Source organism: Delphinapterus leucas, chromosome 8 (assembly GCF_059928025.1).
Source record: "Delphinapterus leucas isolate spDelLeu-1000000601 "Yukka" chromosome 8, BTC_Dleu_Yukka2, whole genome shotgun sequence".
Taxonomy (NCBI): domain Eukaryota; kingdom Metazoa; phylum Chordata; class Mammalia; order Artiodactyla; family Monodontidae; genus Delphinapterus; species Delphinapterus leucas.
In genome coordinates, this window is record NC_143136.1 from 78,802,036 (window position 1) to 78,826,579 (window position 24,544).

Genomic DNA, 24,544 nt, shown 5'->3' on the forward strand with positions numbered 1-24,544 from the left:
TGTCAAACATTCCAACTTCCAATGTTATGTGACTAACCATGAAAACATTGCTGATAAACTCTCTCCACTTTCCTTCTTAAAAAACAAACTGTTCTGGTCCCGCTGACAGTGACGGAAAGGTGAGTTAGATATTAGTTCAAACTCTGTCAAGTGAGTTAGGCATTCCCAGACTGCTCATTACCTCACAAAGAGCGTTAAGAACTAGTTAACCTTTTTTTTTTTTTTTAAAGAACTATTTAATAAATCACTCTCAAAGGATGGCTTAGGTAGGTTGGTTTGGCATATACAGGACCTCATAAAATGCCACCTCCTTCACATAGCCTTTTCTTGCTAACTAGAAAGTGATACAGCAGCTTCCTCCCCTAAAACCAGCTCATACAATCACTAATGGACATGGAAATTTATATTCAATTTAAAAAATTGTCATCTAAGCTAGATGTACCTTTTATGTTGTAAATTCTATGGCTGCCTCTCTGTTCATACTTACATATACATGTATACACAAATACATGTAATGAATAATTTTTGAACTCTAGACCTTATTTTTAACAACAACGTAATGACATATATTCAAACTAGTATTTGGGAAGTCATTTTCCTGGAAAGAAATTCACATACACATACATACACACATATGCGTGCAAAGATGCACACACACATACACACGTATATTTGTGTGTGAGGGCAAGAGTTGGAGGTACTGACTATGGAGTAAGTTCAAAGCCACACAAGAAAGCCAGCTTTGCTATCTTATCTTTATATCTCATGTTGGAAATTCTTTAGGAATCAGCAATTTAACGCTGACATTTTTTGAGACCCATTCATTTGCGAAGTTTGGTTGGCAATGGACAGTAAATTGTTGTAAATTCTGATAATTTACTGCATAACTATTGAATATCTATGGGTAGTGGGTTGAAAGGACAATTTTGGGCTAGGCTGTGGAGAGGGGAAACAGAAGCAAAACAATGAAAGCCCTTGGCTGTTCTCATTGCAATACAGAGATCCAGAGACTCGCTGCTTCAAAGTCAGGACTCTCAAAACCAGGAAACTTCATGAAGAACTCACTTAGAAGATAAACCTATGTCCAAGACCTCCAAGGAAGCAGGGACAGGAGAAAGAGAACCTAGAAATGGATCAGAAGGTAATTTTAAAAGCTCCCTCTTCCATGTTTATGTGTTTTTCATTGTAGGGAGCATCAGTAGGAGGAGGTAGGAGTATTTAGAAGGGTGAGTAGGCATATTGCTGAAATTTACTATGTCTGACATGGATTTTGGAAAGCAAATAACACCTGGGAGTTTTGATAATTTGAGAAATCTCTTATTCATACCTACATATCCTGCTATGTTATTGTATCTGCATGTTTCACAATTGAATGTATTTAACTGTATACTGTATAATGTATTTCTGATGTATATTTGTTTAGCTACTGTCTCTACACTAAAGAGACAGTAGCTAAAGCTCTACACTATGTAGAAGAGAATAGCCATATGGCAATGTCAGAACATGCCATTTTCCACTGCTTAGCTCGGCATTCAGGGTCCTCCACAGCATAACTTCTACTTTAGAGCCTTCTATTACTTCTCTACATATACCTTATTTGACCTAAACCAGATTAATCTTCATTCCTCAAACATGCCACACACTTTCCCACCCCTATGTGACTGCTCATACTATCTACTAATCCTGGAATGCTCTTCCCCCTGTCATTTCTGGATCTTAAAGTTGTATCCAAAATTCACTCAAAAATGCTGTGTCCATGCTTTGGATTCAAGATGGCTGACTGAGCACACACATTTATTTCCACCTTTCTCAAAATCCTAATAAATTTTATGAAAAAGTTATTAATAGTAACAAATGACAAATCAATAACGGGAATAAAAAGAACTTGATACATAGTATCTACTAGAAAGTCTATACAAAATCTAATTTACAGTGAAAATGAGTGCTCTAATATACCTAGAAATACGCTTATACTATTTATGTGCAAGACCTATATAACAAAAACCATAAAACTTTAGTAATGGATGTAAAAAAGAATCTGGATGGGAAGATTACATTATCAAGTATCAATTCTTGCAAAATAAATCTACAAATTCAATGCAATTATTAAAAAAGAATCCAAAGATAATTTTCATGGAACTTGATAAACTAATTCTCAGTACTTCTAAAAGAACAAAAGTATAAGAATATCTAAATGAATTTTAGAAGAATGAAGGAAGCTTGCCCTACAGATATCAAAACATACAAAAGAGGTACAATAACTAAAACAGTGTGATACTGATTTAGGAAGAGTCAAATAGATTAATTGAATGAACACTTTTTAGGGAAATTGATAAGCCACTTCTAAAATTTATGTAGAATATCCAAGACAGGTAGAGCCAAAACTCTCTTACAGATAATATGGTGGGAGGACTTGCTCTTCCAGACACCAAGGCAGATTATAAAGCTACAGAATTACAACAGTGTGATATTGTAGACCAGTGGATAGAATAGGGAGTCCAGAAAGAACTCATACATATATAGATAAGATTGATACCAGAGGAGGAATTTCATCAGTGGGGAAACAATGGAATTTTTAATAAAAGGTGCTGGCATAATTGGCTATCCATATGCAAAAAATAAAATTAGATCTCTTGTTCATTATATAAAAAAAAATTTCCAGATAGGTTAAACACAAATATGAAAGGTAAGACTCCTAGTATTTAGAAAAGTTTACAGGAACACATCTTCATGATCTTAGGGAAGAATTTTTTTTTTTAATTGGAATATAACTGCTTTACAATGTTGTGTTAGTTTCTCCTGTACAATGAAGTGAATCAGCTCTATGTATACCTATATCCCCTCCCTCTTGGACCTATCCCCGCCCCCATCTAGGTCATCACAGAGCACCGAGCTGAGCTCCCTGTGCTATACAGCAGGTTCGCACTAGCTATCTACTTTACACATGGTAGTGTATTTATGTCAGACCTAATCTCCCAATTCATTCCACCCTCCCCTTCCCCTTCCGTGTCCACATGTCCGCGCTAGTCACAAAGGAGAAAATTGATGAGGTCGACTACATGAAAATTAAGAACTCCTGTTCATCAAATGTCAGTGTGAAACTAATGAAAAGAACCACGGAGAGAGGAAGATATTTACAACATATATAACCATCAAAGGATTAGTATCCTTTATAGGATACTATTAGATCAATGAACAGGGGGCCAAGAACTCAACAGAAAAATGCGCAAGAGAATTAAACAGACACTTCTCAAAAAACAACAAAACATCCAAATGTCTAATACACATACGAAAAAGAGTTCAACTTTACTAGTAGTCATGGAAATGCAAATTAAAACCACAAGATTATGTTATTTCACACCCATCAGACAGATGAAATTTAGAAAGCTTAATCTTAAGTGGTGGCCAGGTTAAGAGCATACATATAAAGAATGTAAAAAATTCTTATCAATTTACATGATAAGAATGTAAATTGGTACCAACATTGGAAAACAGGTAGCATTATTTAATAAAGTTGAAGATAAGCATACTCCTCGACCTATAATTTACCTGCCTACTTACATACTCTGGTCAGTTAATTGTCTATGAGTACCAGAATACACGTGCAACAATGTTCATTTCAACTTTGCTCTTAACTGACAAAAGCTGGATATACTCAGTTCCTCCTCACCAGCAGAATGGATAAATAGAAGTATTGTCATATTGTACAATAATTAAATTATTACACAATAATAAACATTATTATATGATAATATTATACAATAATAAAAGTAATGACATTAAGTGAAAAGTTAAGTTATAAAAATTACATACAGCATGAATCCATTATATAAAATTTAAAAACAGACAAAACTAAACTATATTGTTTAGGAGTGCATACAGAGGTGGCAAAACTAAAAATAAAAGCAAGGACATTTTTACTCTCAAGGTCACGACAGAAATGACCTTTTTGTACCTGAGTGATAGTTATATAAATGCTCACTTTACCACCGTTTGCTAAACTGTACACATAAGCTTTATACAGTTTTCCATATATTATACTTCACAACAGAAACAAAATTAAAGTAAAAAACAAAAACAAAAACCCAGAAAGTAAAAGGAGAACAAAACAAGAAAAAACACAAGAGACTAGAAACAGACATCCATGTTAATTCAACAAGTGCTAAAAGTGGCATTTCAAATTCAATTTACTTGTTAAGTAGAGTCAAAACTGGAAAGAAGAGATTGCCTGATTTGACTGCATATGGATTTAAAACATCTTTATGGCCACACATACCACAAACAACTTGGAGGAAATACGACACACAGAAGAAACACATGGCCAATAGCTATAATATATTAAGAATGACTGGGGCTTCCCTGGTGGCGCAGTACTTAAGAATCCGCCTGCTAATGCAGGGGACAAGGGTTCGAGCCCTGGTCTGGGAAGATCACACATGCCGCGGAGCAACTAAGCCCGTGTGCCACGTCTACTGAGTCTGTGCTCTAGAGCCCGCGTGCCCCAACTACTGAAGCCCATGCACCGAGAGCCTGTGCAACAAGAGAAGCCACCGCAATGAGAAGCCCGCACACTGCAACAAAGAGTAGCCCCCGCTCACCGCAACTAAAGAAAGACCACGCGCAGCAATTAGGCCCCAACACAACCAAAAATAAATAAATAAATAAAATTAAAAAAAAAAAAGAATGACTATAGATCAGTATAGGTGGGGAGATATGGGCCAATAATACACCGAATAAAAGGTACAAATGGTCGATAAACATATGAGTAACCAACTTTATTAGTAGTTGGTAAAGTGCAAAATTGAAAAAAATATATAATATGCATGAAAATTTAAAATACAATGTAATTATTTGTGCAATTATATATTAAACTTATTAAATTATAAAATAATTACAAAATATAAAAATTAAGGGGGTTATTAAAGCCTGAGTCTCCTTCTAGCTTTACCTTTCTTAGTGTATGACTTACACCCTCATGCTCTGCCCCCGGACATTACATCTGTGTCCCAGGCCTAGAGAAGGGTGGAATGGCAAGAGGAAAACAGTACGTGCCTGCTGAATCTGACCCTGCTCCTCAGTAAAATCATACCTTTCCCAGAAGGCTTATTCTCTAGAATTACACTTAAATCTTATTGGCAAAACTATGTCACCTTTTTCCCCTAACATTTAAGGAATTGAGGAGGAATGTATTTTTTAAATTAGCATATTTCTGTCCCAAACTAAATTGCAGTTCCGTTAAAAAGCAAGAAGTGCTTAGTCAACTCCTGCTGCAGGATGGAAGCACCTAGAACAGTGCCTGCTACATTGTACATAATAAATATTAGTTAAAGGAATGGGAATTTTCATATTATAATCTACATAATCCCCAGAATGACAGTGAGGGGCATCAAGATGAGATCTGAGTACCAGGAAATTAGGTCGGATAGAACAGAAGGCTCCCTGAGAGATCTAAGATGAAATGGATATAACTATAAAATGCTACTTGATGTCTTTGAAAACACCAAGAGCGGATTTAGACAGAAAGTTTGAGGTAGTGATAAGCCTCTAGAATTGTGCTGTTAACACCATAACCACCAGCCCCATGTGACTATTTAAGTTTAAATTAAACAAAAAAATATATAAAAACTCAGTTGTGCAGTCATGCCAGCCATATTTTGAATTCTCAATAACCGCACGTGGCTGGTGGCTACCATCTTGGTGGTGCTGGTATAGAACTTTCCCATGACTACAGAGAACTCTATTGGATACTGCTTATCTGGAAAAATGAAGCCGATGGAGAAAAAAAAGGAGAGACAGAAAACAAACAACAACAACAGCAACAAAAACTATCAACTTGCAGAAAAACAAACCCTTGTGCAGGAAAAGAAAAATAATCATAATATATATATGGGGTTCAGCTATGAATGGCCTTTTGCAATCATAATAACATAAACATTGAATTCTGAATTACATAAATAGAACATTATTGGGAGGATAGAGATGGGGGATGAGGCCTGTGTCTGGTGAGAGTGGGGGTTATATAAAAGAGAACTAAAGCCTGATCTTCCAAGGTGGGAACCTGACAGATAATACCAATGACTGGAAAACTCAGAAAAGAATAATATAGACATTTTGTTAAATGTGTAGAGATAAATAACAAAAGATTCAGTTAAAAGGGTTAAAATTATTGTTTCCAGGGTGGGAAAAATAAAGGAATAGTGGAAACAGGAGGCACTGATTTTAATAACAAGCCTTGCAAAACTATTTGATTCTTAAATGATGTGCAGATAAAATTTGGTTAAAATAATTAATAAAATCAAACTGCAGCAACAAAAACTCTTTTACAATGCCATTTCCTCCATCAAATCTTTTCTGGTCCCCAGACGTGACACTTCTATACTTTGATATTTCAGAAAGCACCATCTGAAGCTCTGCTATTGGTACCTCACTGTACCCTGCTTTGTTTTGTAGCCAATTATATTGGCTTATAGCCAAATTCCTATTGATTCATAAATTCTGAGACTAACTACCGACTGGTTTCAGAAGCTTCACAATATTTTGGTATTTCAGTCTAATATAAAGAGTAAAGATTCCAATAAAATGTTTAAAGATGTAATAATAATTTAAAAATAATAGCTAACATTTATTGAGCACTTACTATGTATAAGGCGTATGATAAGAAGCTACCAATAGATCAAGGTGTCAATTGATTCTTTTTCAACAGAAGAGGCCGTTGATAGGCCAGAAAAATAGAGGTGCTCTTTTGTCTCGAGGGCATAACTCCAGATAAGCATTAATCTATGCCTATTTTTTACTTTTTAAAAGGCCCGTATTATTTTTCAATTTAACACCATCTTTTAAAAAGCACATAATGAATAGTAAGTCATAATTCTAGTTTGCAGCTGCCAGGTGAATGATCTCATAATCCACACAAATATTCCTTTGTCATAAAACCTGTGGAAACAAAAGGAACAGGTATAATTAATTCAGATGATAAAATGATGTTCAAATTTTACCACCATATGAATCATGGAAGGGGAAGAGATACGTATGTTTGAAATGTGACATTACTTCCTAACATTTAACCAAAAAGAACTATAACAATATGTTTAGTTTCAAATCCATATCAAGATGTGAGTGACCCATGGGGTTTTTGCCTTAATACAGGGAAGTGGAAAGGGATTAAATCAGTGAAAATTGATTTCAGGTAGAAAATTGTTGGATGATTTTTACGAAGTCAATGTCTTACACTCTGACTTGCATAATAGAGCATTATCTTCTAGTAATTTACTGATTTCCATTTTATCTGCCCTTGCTGTTCAGAAATTCAACCCTTTTGTGCCTGCACTCACACTTTGCTTCTAGGAAGCATTTGAGTAAATAGAAAATCAATAACCCAGTTACATATGAGAGGCTCTGCATTCCTAGCAGCTAGGCATGCTTAGAAAGGGAGAAGGTGATGAACATGATCTTGGCATTCTCCCCACCTGGTTTAGTAATAGAAAAATGATGGGGCCTAATCTCTCTAATTACGCCCTGTGGATACCTTATCTAGTGTCACCATCAAGTATTTTCACCAATCACTTCATTTTTATCACATTTTTAAAAATTGGTTTTGCCAACTTGATGTTTTCTGGATCTTATCTCCCTGTTTCTTTCACATTAACACCTGTTACTTACCTGTGGCTCACCTGGTGAGCTGTATATGAGCAAGCATAGTTATCTCCATGAAGATTGGAAAATTGACAGGAAGAAAGTTGCAGAAAGCTTAAAGCCCCTCAAAGTCATGCTGATTTTCTTCTAAATTCTTTTGCATGAATATGGTGTTAAACAGAGCTGTAGGAAATGAGAGATTAAACATAAATTAGAACCACATACTCTGGAAGTTAGGTAAAATTCCATTACATTTGAATACTTCTATGCAAGCAATTTGTTACCCTTTATCCTTTAGTGGAATTGATGAACAGGTGGTTTTCAGAAGCTCACTCAGTATATTTAGCTTCTGAAATTTGAGCAACTCGAGATCTGATTGGCTGCTCTGGTCACATGATAATTCAGAGCCCAGGCTCCTCGCTGGCTCTTGCCTGGGGTTCTCAGGAGGGGAGAGTTGGGAGAGGCTTTGCTGCTGAGGAAATTTATTTGGTAGATTGAAGGTAAGGCCAATTTACGGCTTTTTCTGTAATATTCTTTCAGGACCTGTTCCACAACTTCCCTTGAAGTATTTTCCAAAGTTTGGGTTGTAACTGGGGAAATGAGTGACGCAAATGTGACTAGGAAAGTCTGTAACCCCATTGCCCTACTCAGACCTTACTAATACGTGACATGTAGTGTGTGATTAGAGTCGAGTCCTATATTAACCAATTTGTTGCTTGACTGAGTTGGCTCTGTTGTCTAACAATTTTTTTTTCATTTTTTGCCTTTTTTTTTTCCCTAAATATGTTAGTACAAAAAGGATCTATGTTCTACGTTCCTATATTTATCTGGTTCTACTGGGCTTCATTTGCCTCAGAAGGAGCGGCAGTTTTGCTAGCGTAACAAAACCAGCCACAGCTGGGGTATTGATTTACATGGCAAATATCTTTGGGCGAAGGGACAGCTGCTCCAAATCATCATCCACTTTTATCAAGGGAGAGTCCTACTCTCTGGCGTCAAACTAAGAAGGCCTTGGGAGATCCTTTTGCTAGTTCCTGAATTAGAAGCTTAGGCCAGAGACCCACCATCTCATATGTACTTCAATCAATGCTTTAACAATTTGTTATTTTTCAGGTTTGAACAGAGCTACAGAAACAAAAGAGAAAAAGCCACACAGGCCAATGGTGTTCGGGAAGAGAATAACCCCATTGCCTTGAGGTTTCTATTTTTTCTTTTAAAGTCCGTTGACAGATTTATTTTTATGTGTTCTAATTTGAAGCATAAGATCTATTGCATACAATGTAGTAGAACAGGATGTAGACCTAAGGCAGCCCTCCTAGAATTTGGGTGCTACCAGGAAAAACTCCAACTTTTGCTGAAAGCCAAGCTGAACTTTCACTAAAATTTTTGCTTGAAATTTTACTTGAAAATACTGTTCTCCAGGTATCTGGAAATGTAAATACTCTGTACCTTTGAATCCAAACCCTTTACCTCCCTTACCTCAGCTTCCTTTTACAACTTTAGCTAAATTGATCATGTAGCTAGAAGTAGCAATATAAAACATATTCCTGTGGGAATCAAGAGAAAGAAATTTGAAAAAGAAAAGAAATTTGAAGCCTCAGATTTTTTAGACCTGTATTTAAATGTCTTTTCTCACTTAGCCTGCAAAAATATATGAATATGTAGAATGGATTAGCCTTAAATTCTGTTTTTAGAATGTTATAAGATGGTTTCAGTCCTGGGGATAGATTCTAATGTATTTTCTAGTGTATAGATTCTAATGTATTTTCATTCATCTGGAATATGAAAAGTTTGTAGGTGCCACTACTACTCTGGGAAAATGGCAGATGACGAAGAATATGAGGAGGTGGTGGAGGTAAGATTTTTTAAAATCCTGACTCTGACAGCAGAGAATTTTATGTGGCGACAATCAAAATCGTGTAGGTGAACTAATCATTCGAAAAACACATTGTCTATTATAACTTCTCAAGGAGTCATCGTTAAAGCATAAGAAAGGAATATTTTACGTTCAGTTTCACTATAATTATGTGGGAGTAGAACTGAAAAGAAGTATCACTGTTTCCCACTTCTGCTTTTCTTTAAACTCTCAGAAAAAAAAAAAAAAGTGTGTTGTAAAGACAGATTTTCATTTGTCTTCTGAAGTTACATTCTTCCCCACTTCCCAGACCCCATGATCAAAGGGACTGAGGGGATGAAGAGAAAGTTCTGAGAACTGAACTCTATTTCTTAGTGTCTGCACAGCCACAGAGGAAAAAGAGCTACTTACTCTTTGCTTCAATCAGCTAATTATCTATGTATAGGGCGAAATGGACCAAGTGTTCAGAATAATGTATATATATGAGCTTATAGACATATGGGAGATTTTATATATGTGTTTATGTGCACACACATACATATATAAAAGCAAACTCATGAGTTTATTTTTACTTGTCTCACAAGTGACGGCTGGAGTCACACTTCCCCACCAACTCCAATATATTTACCCAAGGGAACAAGACTAGCTTTTGCATTTGAATTTTGAAAAAAAAACAAAGATCATAGTGGGCATCTTGAAATATTCCCTCAAGATTATTGGTGGATATCTGACATGAGTTATAAAGTTAATTGTTTATTATATATATATATTTATTTTATTTTGTTTTTATTATGTTGTGGGTTTTCTTTACCACCTCTTGCCTTTAGCATCCATGTGATACATTGCCATTGAATCTGAAGGTCCTTAATAATTACCAATTAACCATGATGATCTACACATGTGAAAATCTCTAAGTGCCCAAGATAGGTGGAGGCAGCTTTGAAAATCTGTGCTTTTTAATAAGAATGAAATTAACTTTAAGAGTTACCCAGAATCAAATTCAAATTGAACGTGCCAAAATTTATCTTTGGAAGATTATTTTATGGAGCAGTTTATATTTAGGTCAAGAAAATTTTATTCTACAAATAAAATTGCTTTTATTACTGAAGGATATGAAGAAGAAGGAAAAGAAAAATAAAACCCAGACTGAGACTCATTCAATATAATGTTCAACTTATCTGGCTTAAATGCCAAAGGTCATGTCTTCAGTGTTCAGTATTATCACTAGTGCATTTTACATACGTCCCTGATGGTCAGAATAATCACTATGAAGCACTAACACAATTATAAATTAAATTGCCTTTCCTATGATGGTAATACCAGGAATACTTTTTAGCCTCCAGCTTAAATATACCTTGTCTTTCTTAAAATAATTGTGTTCATTGGTCCCTGGAAATTGTCCTTAGTGCTAGATTTGATGGATTTAACTAGATGTCATAAAAATGGAGGAGGCTATTTTTAGGCATCTCACCCTTGCCATTTTGTTCCCATTACTGCTTCTGGGTCTGACCAGCAGGTGATATACTAATAGACTTTCTGCCAGAGAGAATTGAACCAAGGTCTCTCTGACCTCAAAAAAGATGCCATGAGAATGGGATGGTGGCAGATTTAAGAAAACGGGCAGGGAAGAATTCACAAAACAGACAGGAACTAGCTTTAAAAATATATCTCCTGGGGATCTTGGACAACTAAATAAAATTGTACTGTCATTCTGTACTCAAACTTAAACTTGGAAAGAAAGGAAAAGGCAGAGATATACTATCTAATTAGTGGCACAGCTCTAAAAAAAAAAAAGTGAGATTTGGCATGTAAGTTAATGCCAACCATTTGGATAATGTTGCCTTTTTTGGTAAGCTTTTTTCTAAGACATGTTTACTAATGATGAGAGCCCAGTAAAGGTAAAATTTGATGGCTACCAAAGAGCTGCTTTTACTTGGATGCTAAGAAAATCCAAAATAGTTGTGAATCACTCACTTTAGTTTAAAATTTCTTTTCAAGTCACTGATGTTTTGTGTGGCCAGAAAAATGTTCCCATGTAGATCAGCATCAAACAGCATTTCCTAAAGTGTCCAAATGATAGTTCCCAGGTGATGAAGGCACAGCACACAAGAGATTCTCTGTCCTGTAAGAGCTTGTGATTTATGTTGCTATGTGTAAGGGCACAGAGACAGAATTGGATTTCAAATTTTTAAAAAATAGTACAGGAGCAAAGAAAGCACAGGAGTGGGGGACGTTAAGCAAGTTTTATGCTAATTTTACTGCAAGTGAAACAGACCATGTGGCCTACTGACAATGGTTAAGTAATTTGATGAGAGTTCCCTGAACCAAGGGCAAAAGAAAGGCCCCCGAGAGGGATTTTGCCTTCAGTTTTTTTTCCTCCCCCCAAGAATGTTTTGGTGGTAAAGAAAAAATGAAGCATAAAATGTTATACATTTTGTTAACTGAGAAAATGAACCAAGTGTTTCATTTTTATCCCTTTCCTTGTATGCCTCGGCCTAAACTAGTCTTTCCTTCTGTTCACCCAGCTTTGCTGGGTGATGCTGGGGGCAGGATTCCACTCTCCTTAGCATCTGAAACAAAATGTCAGCCAGCTCCTATCCACGTCTATTTATTGCTAGTGATGTCAGAAGTAGCTCAAAAGTAGATTTGACTTCATATCCAGCCTGCAGGCACCTCAGAGCCATCAGTGGCAAATCGCTGCCTAACTTTCCCACATTTTGTTGATGAGGAATTTCTCCGTAGCAACCCTTTCAGGACCATCATGCTACTAGAAGCAATTTGCCCATCACTCCAGAAGAAACTCTTATTACTTAGTACTCAGGGTGGTATAGGGATAATTGAGATGTGTCTGTGCTTTCGGATCTATCATTTCCATGATAACAATATTTTAAAATTTTATTCACACTGAGGTTTCTGGTTTTCTTCTTTTTTATTGTTAGTCAGCAGTGAGTTTTATCACAGTTCCTCTCTGCCAACCCCCACACTCAAGATATTGTTATTATGTTCTTTTCTCAGCAAACTCTATCTAGGGTACCATAAGAAAAGAATTTTACTTGTCTCAAGTAAAATAGCTTCAGCAGATAAATAGCCAGCATCAGACACTTTCCTCGTCATTCTGTCTGCATCTCCTTGTCCAGTCTGAGGGCTTTCACTGTAGCTACCCTGATGTTTCACATAGTTGGAATGCGTTCCAAAATGTGAGCAGCCTCCCTCGTCTACGTCCTTCCCACAAATATTGAAAACCAACTGGACTAGTGAAATAAGCCAAGTGGTTCTACTGAGGCAGAGCAGAGGTGATTTCTGCTTTAGTTCTCATGATAACTTTGTTCTCTATTTATAGTATTACACAGAGGAGACAGTCTATGAAGAGGTGCCGGGGGAGGTAAGACCCAGCCCACACCTGCACGAGCTGCATGCTCATTAAAGCAGAAGGAGCCTTTTCCTCTCTCAGACTCCCAGGGCCACCGAGCTGGCAAAAGGGAGAATCTGGAGGATCACTCACATGTGTGCCCAGCAGCCAGTGTTCAAAGAATGAAAGTTACCTGTTTTTACTATTCGATATATCCAAGATGGCTAGGGATGGTTTCCCCTGTTATTCGTATTGTATTTTTGGTGTAGGTGATGCTTATTAGAATGACGTCATTGGCTATCACCTGACTGCAGCAAAGGTATTGCCTTGGACTTGTGATTTGCACGGGGACCAACAGTTTTATTGTGTACTGTAATAACTTCTGGGGCACCAGCTCTGCCAAAAGAGATGGCACCTCCAAGCCTTTGTTCTTGATGATACAATAAAATGCTACTTAGATTTTGGCACATTAGGAATTCTGAGAAAGTCATTTCCATAAATATTCCAAGTTGGAACTTTTTTTATCAAGCTCTCTCATGCTTCATTTTCTGCATGGAGCTGTTTCTCTTGAGCATGACAAATAGTGATATGGATGGCTAACCCTGAAGCCTGCATAAAAACTAACATCTGTAGATGTTGTAAATTGGTTAGTTTCTCACCATCAACCATACATCAGTAATAACGGGCAGAGAGCAACCTATTAACAATGATCTGACAAGAGTAGAGGTAGTTGTCATAGATGTACAATTTCCTTATCATTTAGGTTTCTATTTTCATAATTGATGCTGGAACTCTTCCTTTGGTACAGATGATATAAGCTGTGAAGGAAATTTTACTATGAGATGGATTGAAGATTTAGCTACTTATCTTCTTTTCTTACATACTGTATTTTTAACCTTGGACTAGACCCAAACTTTGGACCTTCGTTTCTTCCACTATAAAGCCTGTTGTAAGAAACAACAATCTCCCACCTACCACATACGTAGGACTGTTGTGAGGCTAACCAATTACCCCATTATGTTGTCATCATTATTCTTGTCTACCTAAGCATTTATTAGTGTAAATGGCACTCCAGTTCACATTAATTTTTTAAAAACATCTTTATTGGAGTATAATTGCTTTACAATGTTGTGTTAGTTTCTGCTGTATAACAAAGTGAATCAACTCTATGTATACACATATCCCCATATCCCCTCCATCTGTGTCTCCCTCCCACCCTCCCCATCACACCCCTCTAGGTGGTCACAAAGCACCAAGCTGATCTCCCTGTGCTAACTGACTAAGCCAAAAGAATGGTAATCACTTGTAATATTGATGTGATTCATTTTTTCAAGTTCATCATTCTTTGTCTCATACTACAGAATGCTTAAAACACCTGCAGAACAAGCAACCAACTTTTTCTTAGAATCATTTAAAAGTTAATATTAAAGTCAAGAATTTGAGCTTTATTTGATTGTCTTCATTTTTTTGTTCCCTGATCCCAGTTTGCTTTTACTTTACCCATGCAGTTTAAGAAGATTTTTAAATGTTTGAAAATTTTTATTTTTGATTTTTATCCTATCTTAAGGTGTTCCTTTAGGCAAATGGAATTTTAAGGTAATGTTGCAAGTCAGTAAAGAGTAACCATTTTATTCCATGCAATCTGACACAATCAGCATTCAGATTTATGTCACACAATATGCCTTCACATGAATATAGCATGTAAGTTCCTGCTTTGGCCTGCTTTAGATATGGAGAAGTAACACCAGGGATATCAGTCTGACTTGGAGTTAGAATAATGTATATCAAGACTATGGTATCTCAGTTTTTACTTTCATAACAATGTTGTCAAATTTTGACATAACTGCATGTCAAATTTTCAGACAGTAACAGAAATCTATGAAACTACGACAACAAAGACATCTGACTATGGGCAATCAGAAACTTCCAAACCGGCACTGGCACAGCCAGTACCAGCAAAGCCGATGGGGAGGAAGAGAATCGTTCGAAAGAAGGTGGACCCTTCAAAGTTCATGACCCCTTACATTGCACACAGTCAGAAAATGCAGGATCTCTTCAGCACAGTAAGTTTCAAACAACTTCTGCTTATATGGTTTTATTATTGAGAAATTACTGATCTCAGCCAACTCTGTTTTGGATGCTGGCTGGATTTTGTTTCTCAACCATGTATGAGACAAAACTTATTGTACAGAAATATAATGTCTTGTAACTCTTGAATTCTGCTTTCAGGTAATTTACTTGCACCATTGCAGCATCAGGGGAAGCATCCTTATTGAAATTGTCCCCACAAAATAAGCATAAGGCCAACTATAAAGCATTTACTGGATTTAATCACTCTTTGATAGCCAGTCTAGAATAATGGAAATCATAGTTATAGATTTATAGATATAGATTTAGTTGAAATCAGTTCACAGAAGCTAAATAACACTTATCTACCCTATGTCTGAGCATGATGCCCTTCAAGTAGACTAGCTAACAGTGTATAACAAGGTATCTAGGAGGTATAGTGAAAAAGAACGTGTAGTTGAACAAGCCAGGATCAGACTAAGAACTCTTCTGAAACTGAGGATCAGAATGTTTTACTGTACCTTGGAACAGCAGTTTTTTAACTGTGGCTGCACATTGGAATTCCCAAGAAGCTTTAAAACTACTGATGCCCAGGCTGTTCTAGTTTAATTGGTCCAGGCAGGCCTGGGACCTGTAGAGGAGGATTTTTAAAAGCTTCCCAGGCTCTCATGTGCAGCCCAGGTTGAGAATCATTGCTTTTGATGATCCCTGGTCCTTACATTTCCATGTACATTTCCGTAAGTTACACTGACTGGCAGCAGGTTTAGACCCCTTTGAATGGATCTCACTTGTTGATTTCCAGAGTAGACTGAGGTCTCACTAGGTGGCCTGATTGCACATCCTCTGGAGGTTTGAAAAAGATGAAAGGTCCTCAGGGGAACATCGAATTATATAGGATTAATGCTTATGTCAAAAGCATCCTGTTGTGGTTGGCCAATAAATATTCATTTCTGGTTGAGTGTTAACTACTGGGGACTATTTGGTAAATTTCTAGTTCAGATTATTGAATGATCTAAAATTTAGGTTTTCTAAAATTTAGATTTCTAAAAACAAGATTATCTTGCCTCTTTTATCACAGTCGTATTCAGCAAAGATAGAAACATTTATTTGTCAATCTATTGTCATAAAAATCTCATTAATTCAGACACTAATATTCAAGAATTTCTGATGGTCTGAACAAAATGTTGGCAAAGGTTTGTAATATTTTTAAAGTGATTAGTAATGAAATCAATAGTATAATTTAGATTGTTGACTATTCCACTTGAGTCTTCCTGAAGCATTAATAATGATAAATTATGCATATTATTGTTAAAGCAAGAACTCGTATATTTAGCAGAAATAATAAAATTGCATTCCTTTTCAAAATACTCATAATTTAGACTTCCCATTAATTCAGCTGGTGTCTCAGTTATCTAAATTACTGAGATTTAGCTGCAACTTCTGAACTGAATATTTTTGCATTGTATTAGCAATCAAATCTTTTCAGACTTGACTCAATTTCTATACTTATTTCCTAAAATTATTGAGGTTCCAGCTTTTTATGTGTGAATTTAGACGATAAAAATATTGAAAGAATCATTTTAGGGCATTTCCAAGACAATATTTTATAATAAAATTTCTACTGTCTCCAGTATTCAGCCATGTTTAGGAAGAACAATTAACCTATCTATTTTAGTTTTTGAGAATCAGGGTAGGGGACAAAAAGAGAGCTATTATAATTGATAATTGTTATAACCTGCAAGATTAAAAAAATAAGATGGGGATGTGTGCATTGCCTGAAATTTCTGCTACTGTGTTGTCAGGGTTTAGGCTAATATCTGATATTCTTTTTAGAATAAATACAAGAAGAACTATGAGAAGGCAAAAGGACAGCCATACGCCATCACAACTGATACCCCAGAACTTCGCAGAATCAAGAAAGTACAAGATCAACTCAGTGAGGTGGGCTGCATTGCGAAAATAAAGGAGAGAGACATTTCAAAAATATGCCTACTACTGGGAATTTGAGGGCTTTAAATAGGTGTGGAGAGAATAAGGGGTCAAATTACTATGAACCAGTCCAGAAATCTAGAGGAAGCAATGGCCATAGATTATGCTGCTGTAAACATGAACCTAAAGAGATTTCTAAAAGCTTGGCTTCAAGGTGATATGAGATGGGAGTTCCAGCTCGCTGTGATCCTCCATACTGGAGCACAGAGAGGCTGAAATTTGCCCGGGAAAGCAGACACGCAGTAAATACAGGTGCTCTATAGATCTTTGGAGATCACAGTTTTCTACCTAAAATGCAGAAACTTGGCTTTGTGATGCAGACATAGAGTGATTGGGTCAGTGCTCTTTATTATAAGATATTCTTTAATATACTCATGTTCATGCCTGTCATGAGTTCTAACTGTGCATTATTTTTGCAGGTTAAGTATCGAATGGATGGCGATGTTGCTAGAACTATTTGTCACGTAGACGAAAAAGCAAAGGACATTGAACATGCAAAGAAAGTGTCGCAGCAAGTCAGTAAGGTAAGGTCATGGGATGGATAGCTGGGGTACTAAATAGCATGTGCATTGTCTCTGCCTGGCCTTAGAGGAGAAAACCGGACTGGCCAGATCCTGCTCACCAGTCTCACTTGAACCCACAGGCATGGTGGGCTCTAACGGCAACACGTGTCAGGGAGGCTGCACAGGTGACTGAAGTGGCCGGTCAGAGCTATGGGGGTTGGAAAGCCCAGGCCATGCCACTCAGCTCCAGGCAGGTGCTGCACAGAATGCAGTCCCAGTGTCACCAGAATCTCTTATTTATTTTTTAAAGAAGTTGGGAGGTGAATTTTTATGAGAAATCTCCAAATTTCAAAGGTAGGCAACTAATTAAAACATTAAAAAAAAATACCGTCTAAGTCAAACACATCTACCGTCCAAATTCAGTGAATGACTGACAGGTTGCAACCTTTGTAAAGAATCTCTAGAGAATCAGAATCATGATTTAGTTTACAAAATTAGGCTTTTCAAGTAAAAGCTTACGAATGCAGGCAAATTGTCATGGGATGTCGACATGGTCAGTGTTTCCATAATTGATGCTGGTGGCACATCAGCAGGCTTTGCATGAGGACAACTTGAGTTTGAAAGACTCTTCATAGTGCTCTCCTTTGTGCTCTAAATCCTCATGCCCTTGTGGGAGACATCAAGTCACAGGTCCTCTCTTCTTTCTGTCCAGGTTTTATACAAGCAGAACTGGGAAGACACCAAGGATAAGTACCTGCTTCCTCCTGATGCCCCTGAACTTGTCCAGGCCATCAAGAACACAGCTATGTTCAGTAAGGTAAGGGCCTCTGCTCTGTCGCCACTTCTATCTTCTCATGTCCTCCCACACGTCATGCAGAGGGATACCCCGTAAACCCTGGCTAATCTGGAATATGGTTCCCCAACCATTTTGTGAGTAACCTTGAGACATGTGGGGCTGCAGGGGTAGGGCTGGCCAGGAGGAACTGAGAAGAAAGCTCTTGGGCCGAGTAGAGGAGAGGATCTGAACAACCAGGGAAAACAAAGATGCACCTGAGAGCCTGCTGTGAGACCCACAAAGACCCACAGAGTGTAGAGCCTGTGCTACACTTTGGATATTCCCAGCTGTCACTCTCATTGAAGCTTTAATTTTCTCACTCTTATTAAAGGTTTATTAAAGGTTTAAGCACAGCAATTATGCTAAGTGCTTCCTGGCTCCTTACATTTGCATTAGTACTTGCTGCAGGAGGCAGGTGCAGTTACAGAGGGGAGATGAAACAAAATTAGACACATCTGCCCTTCTGTAAGTAAGACTTGTCAGGAGAAGCTGGAGAAGCTATTAATAGATGTGACTTGGATTGAATGGAATTTGTGAATTCCACTTACCTTTGCTCTCACCTTGCCCTGGGTTCTTTATGCCATTGATGGATGAATTCAAAATTATATATTTCAAGTAAGTGTGTTCTCACGTTCTCATAACTTTCATTCTTCCCTGATTTAGAAACTTTACACTGAAGACTGGGAAGCTGACAAAACTTTGTTTTATCCATATAATGATAGCCCGGAGCTGAGGAGGGTTGCCCAAGCCCAGAAAGCTCTCAGTGACGTAAGTGCAGTGCAGTGTGCACATTTGGGAGTGTGGAATCAGGACACCTCGAGTTATGTCTTCTAGCCAGAAGTTCATTGCAACTCCTCCTGTAAAAAGACTAAGTTCTATTATTGTAAAGGAGTACATCTAGAATCATCATAATTTATGATGTCTAATTTAAATTAGATTTTATAATTTATATTACATATAAGTTAGTCTAATGCCCTCTTCTTACTGGTGAGGAACCTGAGTCTAAGGTCACATAAGTAGTTAGTGGCAGAGCCCAGACCAAAAGCCTCGTCTTGTGATCCTAAGACCAATGTTCTTTCCGCTAGAGCACGTGTCCTTCTATCCCGCTGGCTGGAGTTAAGTTTTTCTGTGACATTAGAGTGGCATTTAAAAAAACTTATTGGGATTATAGCCACCTTCCCAGTTGTATTAAGGGAACAATGTTATTGAAGGATTTTGCTTTGCTATCCTAATCATAAAGTCTGAACTGTGGTATGTCACCTACTTCTGCACGGGGGACCTGACTACGTACTTGTCCAAACATCTTGGTGTGGTTATCTCACAAAGAGCTCTCACCATTGAGTGTACATAGAGGATATTTCAGAGTTAGTGAAAAAAAAAAAGTCAGCAGCCCCACTGGCCAGAATTTTAGTATCCTAGACCTTGAAATCTTTATTAGAGGAACTTAAAAGGCATAATAGAGCTCTTAGAATTGAGAGCAGCAGCAGCAAAGATGACCACTTGGGTCCAGCACTAGCCCTTGTTTTGAGGTACTTTATTTCTTGACCCCTTGATTTGCTAGAGGCCATACTGAAAATAAGACTGCTCTAGGCTTCAGGAAAACACTGTATTATAGAATGAGACATTGTCTTTCATTCAATAGACCCCTGAACCTCTTATGTTAAACATAGACTTAAGTGACTTGGCATCTTGAGACTCATTAGAATGCATCCTAGGATCCTATCTTGCCCTGAACTGAAGTTATACATACTCATTTGAAGGTATCTCCAACTTTTGAGCTCTATTTTTTAATTCCTATCATTTGATATCAACTGCAAGTTTAATAGACATATTTCTATCCCAGTTTGCATATATTTGATTAAAATATAGCACAGATATAATCCTATCCTTCCACAGGGTAAACTAGGAAATAACAGAGGCATAACAAAATTTTAAGGCCTGCTAGTAAATGGCAGCAATTTTAATGTGTGGGGACCTTCTGCCTCTCTTTTAAGATTAGCTGTTTGGTTTTGAACCTCATAAATGTACAGTGTTGTTGTGTGGCCTTTATTAAGTGATCAATAATTTTTTTTAATTGAAAGTCCATTATGCATGCATACCTGGCAGGATGAAAAAGTACAAGAAATTTTCATCCTTTCCCCCTCAGAATTTAAAACCAGGCTGGTAAGATGAAAGTGTTCTATAACAAACAACAAGACAAAAATTAAAAAAAAACAACAAAAAAAAGCCAAACCCAAACCATACAGTCTAATATTTGCTAAGAGAAAGACAGGACATGTGTGAATAATCAGAGAAAGCCATGTGGAGGTGGTGATCCCAAGGGAATAGGTAGTGATGAACAGGAAAGGCATTTTGAGGAGAGATAGTACTGGACAAAGGGACGGTAGTGAAATGAGTCTGGAGTTTCAGGGGACAAAGAAAGTGAATGCTTGCTGTGATAAACCATAATGGAAAAGAATATAAAAAAAGAATGTCTCTATGTGTATAACTGAGTCACTTTGCTGTACAGCAGAGCTGGGCACAACATTGTAGATCAACTCTACTTCAATTTTAAAAAATTGAAAAAAAAAAAAAGTGAGTGCTTGGGTGCTCAGTTAGGAAGGCACTTGTAAGAAACTGGTAGCAGGACCTTGAAAATCAGACAAAATAGCTTTGATATAACATGGTAGGCATTGAGAAGCATCATAAGATTTTGGAGAGGAAAACAACATGGTAAAAGTAGAATCTCAGGAGGCAGACAGCAGAAGCAAGAAAAACTATAGTCCTGCAGCCTTTGGAACGAAAACCACATTCACAGAAAGATAGACAAAATGAAAAGGCAGAGGACTATGTACCAGATGAAGGAACATGATAAAACTCCAGGAAAACAACTAAATGAAGTGGAGATAGGAAACCTTCCAGAAAAAGAATTCAGAATAATGATAGTGAAGATGATCCAGGACCTCAGAAAAAGAATGGAGGCAAAGATCGAGAAGATGCAAGAAATGTTTAACAAAGACCTAGAAGAATTAAAGAGCAAACACCTGAAAGTAGAATCTGGAGAAATTTTGATGGACCATATGGTGGATTGAGACAGGGAGCATCATGATTTGTAGAACATTATTTTAGTAACACAAATCAGAGGGATGATGGAGACAAAGGAGAGGAAGAAAGGAATCTGAAGGTGGTATTTAAAAAAATGTTAATGACATTAGATATTGCAGATAAAGGTGAGAAAGGAAACATCCATGACTTTATGACAGACTGGTAGTCTGGGTGAATAGGGGTATAAGTGGTAAAGATGCCTTTAGTGAAAAGAGAAATAGAGTTGAGATAATGGAAGAAACATTCAGATCAAGGCATTTGATAAACTAGAAATTTAGTTCTATTGCACAGGTGTGATATCAGGACAAGAGATTAATATTTGAGTCAAATAATTTTTAAAAACTGACAACTGTAGACATGAAAATGTATGAGGGAGGCAGAACAGTGTATGGCCAAGGGCAGAGTTCTGGAGGACACCCACACTTAGGACATCTGGAAAGGAGCCAACAGAAGAATGACAGAACAAAGGCCAGAGAAGTTGAAGGGGAACCAGGAAATGCCATGTCATGTAAGCCTAGGGAGAAGTTTCCAAGAAGACTCTTAATCTCCAAATGTCTCCTTTTACCCACAAAATGGAGAGATGAAGAGTCACCTCCATGCCACTTTAGTGCTATGGACTTTGAACAATTAAAGTTGACCACATTTTTTGAGATATCTCAATAGAAGACATAATGAAGAATTTATAATAACGAAGTAGAATCTTCCCATCCTTGCCTCAGAAAGACTTGGCAGTTGAGGTATGGCTTTTATTTTTGCTTCAGACCAAGTATCAGATTACCAGCATGCCTATTAATATTGTTGTCAACACCATGAACTTCTACAGTTATTGGACACAGGGCCCCAAACAAGCTGTTGTCCACAAACATACCACTGGGTAGGTTCATAGATTTTGAGCTAAGGGTTTGGTTTCAGAGGCTCTCTCTCCCTCTCTGTGTCCTTAACCCTACTTACCATGTTTTCCTTATTATCTATCTAAGTAGAGACAAACGACTTTGCAAACACTGAGAGTCTAAGCCGATCCGGAGTACCGAATTCTAACTAGACAGAATTCTGAACAAAGGTTCTTCAGAAATTAGGACTTCTAGATCTGATCTCTCAGAAAGTTCTTGACAGCATGTCATACTTAGTAAGCATTTCTCCTGGCAGAATGTTGCTTTCTCCTTAAGGACTTAGCTAGTCATGGAAAATACAGGTTGCCCTATGCCTAGAATAAGTCTTCACTTATTTAAAAGAAAATAAGCCATGGAATTAATACAAATACATTTTAAAATCTGTCTTTTGTATCCCAATTGACTTAGTATTTGTGAAAGCGTTTATATAGGCACGAGGTAGATATTTTTAGAATAAGATATAGTTAGACTTGGTTAAAGTATGATGAAGATGATTGTGACCTTGGAACTATCCTACCTATTTACTTTATAAATAAGGACACTGCCACATGGAAGAAGAAATCATCTGTAGAAGTCTCACAGCTGAGTAGTGGAAGAGCTGGGAGGATAATTCTCCTCTTCAGATCTCCCCCGATGGCCTCAGTTTGTAAAACACACATTCAGAAATCAGTTATCAAACCCTCGCTCCAGCCAGGTACTAGACAGGGAACAGGGTTCCCAAATGAGAGGTTGCCATCCCAGAGCTCACAATCCAAGGTGGGACAGACATGTAAACAACCAGTTACAGTGTCATCCGATAATTCCTTTAAAGGAGGTAAGGGCCAAGTTGAGTGAGATCCCAGGAGAAGGTCATCAAGACAAAAAAGGCTCAAGAGGTGAAATCGTGCCTGTCCTGAGACATGAAGAATGAGTAGCAGTTTGCAAGCAGATGGGGAGAGGGTGGAGTTGGAGCTTCCAGGGAAAGGGAACAGCATGTCTGAGGTTCAGAGGCATAAAAGGACCTTGTGTGTCTGGGGATCTGTGAATGTTCTACATTGTTAGAGGCAGGGGTCAAGACTGGTGGAAGAAAAAGCCAGAGAAGTCAGTAGTGAAGAAAAAAGGGAGAACAGGAGCCAAGGGGATGCATAGTTAATGGGCACAATGCTTATTTTAAGGTTCGAGAGGCCTTTTGTAGGCTGAAGGAAAGAAGCTAATGAAGGGGGGGGGCTGTTGAATCTGTAAGAAAGAAGAGGGGTGGCTTCTAGAGCTGGGTACCCAGGGCTACTGGAGTGAGCAGCACCCCATGTGCAGGACTCATGCCCTGCAAGGGATGCTTCCTCTGAGCCATGCAGGGGCTGGGAGAGGCAGGGATGAGGATAGATAAAGATAAGTGTGTAGGCTGTCTTTATGAAAGAGGAAGCTGAGAGGAAAATGGAGTGGATTGGACAGTGTTGGGGTTTCAGACGAGTCACTGGGAGTAGAGACTGACCAGAGACACAAAATGGGATGTTCAAGCTTCAGTAAAGGCGAAGTAGCAATTGGATACCATAAGTGCAGAGTTTTGGGCACACAGCACCAAGCAAGTAGCTGTTCACAGAACATACCATTGGGTAGACACATAGATTTCAACTAGAGGCTTGGGTTCCAGAGGCTCCCTCTCCCACCTCTGCACCTTCTTCCAGTGTCCCTTTTAACCCTGCTTATGGTGCTGTCATTACCTAATCCATAGAGTTGTGTGATTTTCCTCAGCAGCACTCAGCATCCTGGATATAAGAACAGCTGAAGTGTGTGCCTGACTTTTCCAGAGCTGGGAGTTTGTGAGCAGGTGTGATGTAAAGACAAGGGGATGGGAGTTGAGGGTGCTACTTAAGAGAATAACTTTAGTTGTAAATCATGGTGTGGAGACGAATGGAAGGGGATGGATGTAAGGCCAATAGTCTTGGAGAAGGAAGACTCAAAGAAATTGAAATCACTAGTAAAGCTGAGAGAAAGGGCCTGTAACATTTAAAAGGATAAATTACAGTACTCTAAAATGTAAGACTTCAAATAAAGTGGAAGACATAGCCTTTTCTAAAAAATGTCAACAAATGGAATGTGGGAAGTAGATTAATTTGCTATAGCTCTTGAGCATCCCTGTCTTTTATTTTGTCAGATTGCCTACAAAAAAGGTCATGCTGAACAGCAAACTCAATTCACATCTCTGCCGGATCCTCCAGATATAGAATTTGCCAAGAAAGTGACCAATCAAGTGAGCAAGGTAAGTAAATGGGGCTGGGACACTGTTTCCCTTGAAAACTCTGCTGAATAATCTCAGCCATCAGAGAAAGTAACTAAGGTAAACCTAAAAACGCAACACAAACA

At 37.8% G+C, this 24,544-nt stretch overlaps 1 protein-coding gene across 1 annotated transcript in view; it reads left to right on the forward strand.

Moving 5' to 3' along the window:
- The window catches only part of NEB (nebulin), a 274,540-nt gene that overhangs the window by 40,737 nt on the left and 209,259 nt on the right, over nucleotides 1–24,544 (forward strand). The window contains exons 4-13 of the mRNA XM_089916822.1: nucleotides 1,000–1,141; nucleotides 8,746–8,829; nucleotides 9,423–9,487; nucleotides 12,828–12,869; nucleotides 14,699–14,899; nucleotides 16,737–16,844; nucleotides 17,312–17,416; nucleotides 18,108–18,212; nucleotides 18,894–18,998; nucleotides 24,336–24,440. Coding sequence (XP_089772948.1) covers nucleotides 9,452–9,487; nucleotides 12,828–12,869; nucleotides 14,699–14,899; nucleotides 16,737–16,844; nucleotides 17,312–17,416; nucleotides 18,108–18,212; nucleotides 18,894–18,998; nucleotides 24,336–24,440 — 807 coding nt within the window. The 5' untranslated portion in view covers nucleotides 1,000–1,141; nucleotides 8,746–8,829; nucleotides 9,423–9,451. The remainder of the gene's footprint in view (nucleotides 1–999; nucleotides 1,142–8,745; nucleotides 8,830–9,422; nucleotides 9,488–12,827; nucleotides 12,870–14,698; nucleotides 14,900–16,736; nucleotides 16,845–17,311; nucleotides 17,417–18,107; nucleotides 18,213–18,893; nucleotides 18,999–24,335; nucleotides 24,441–24,544) is intronic.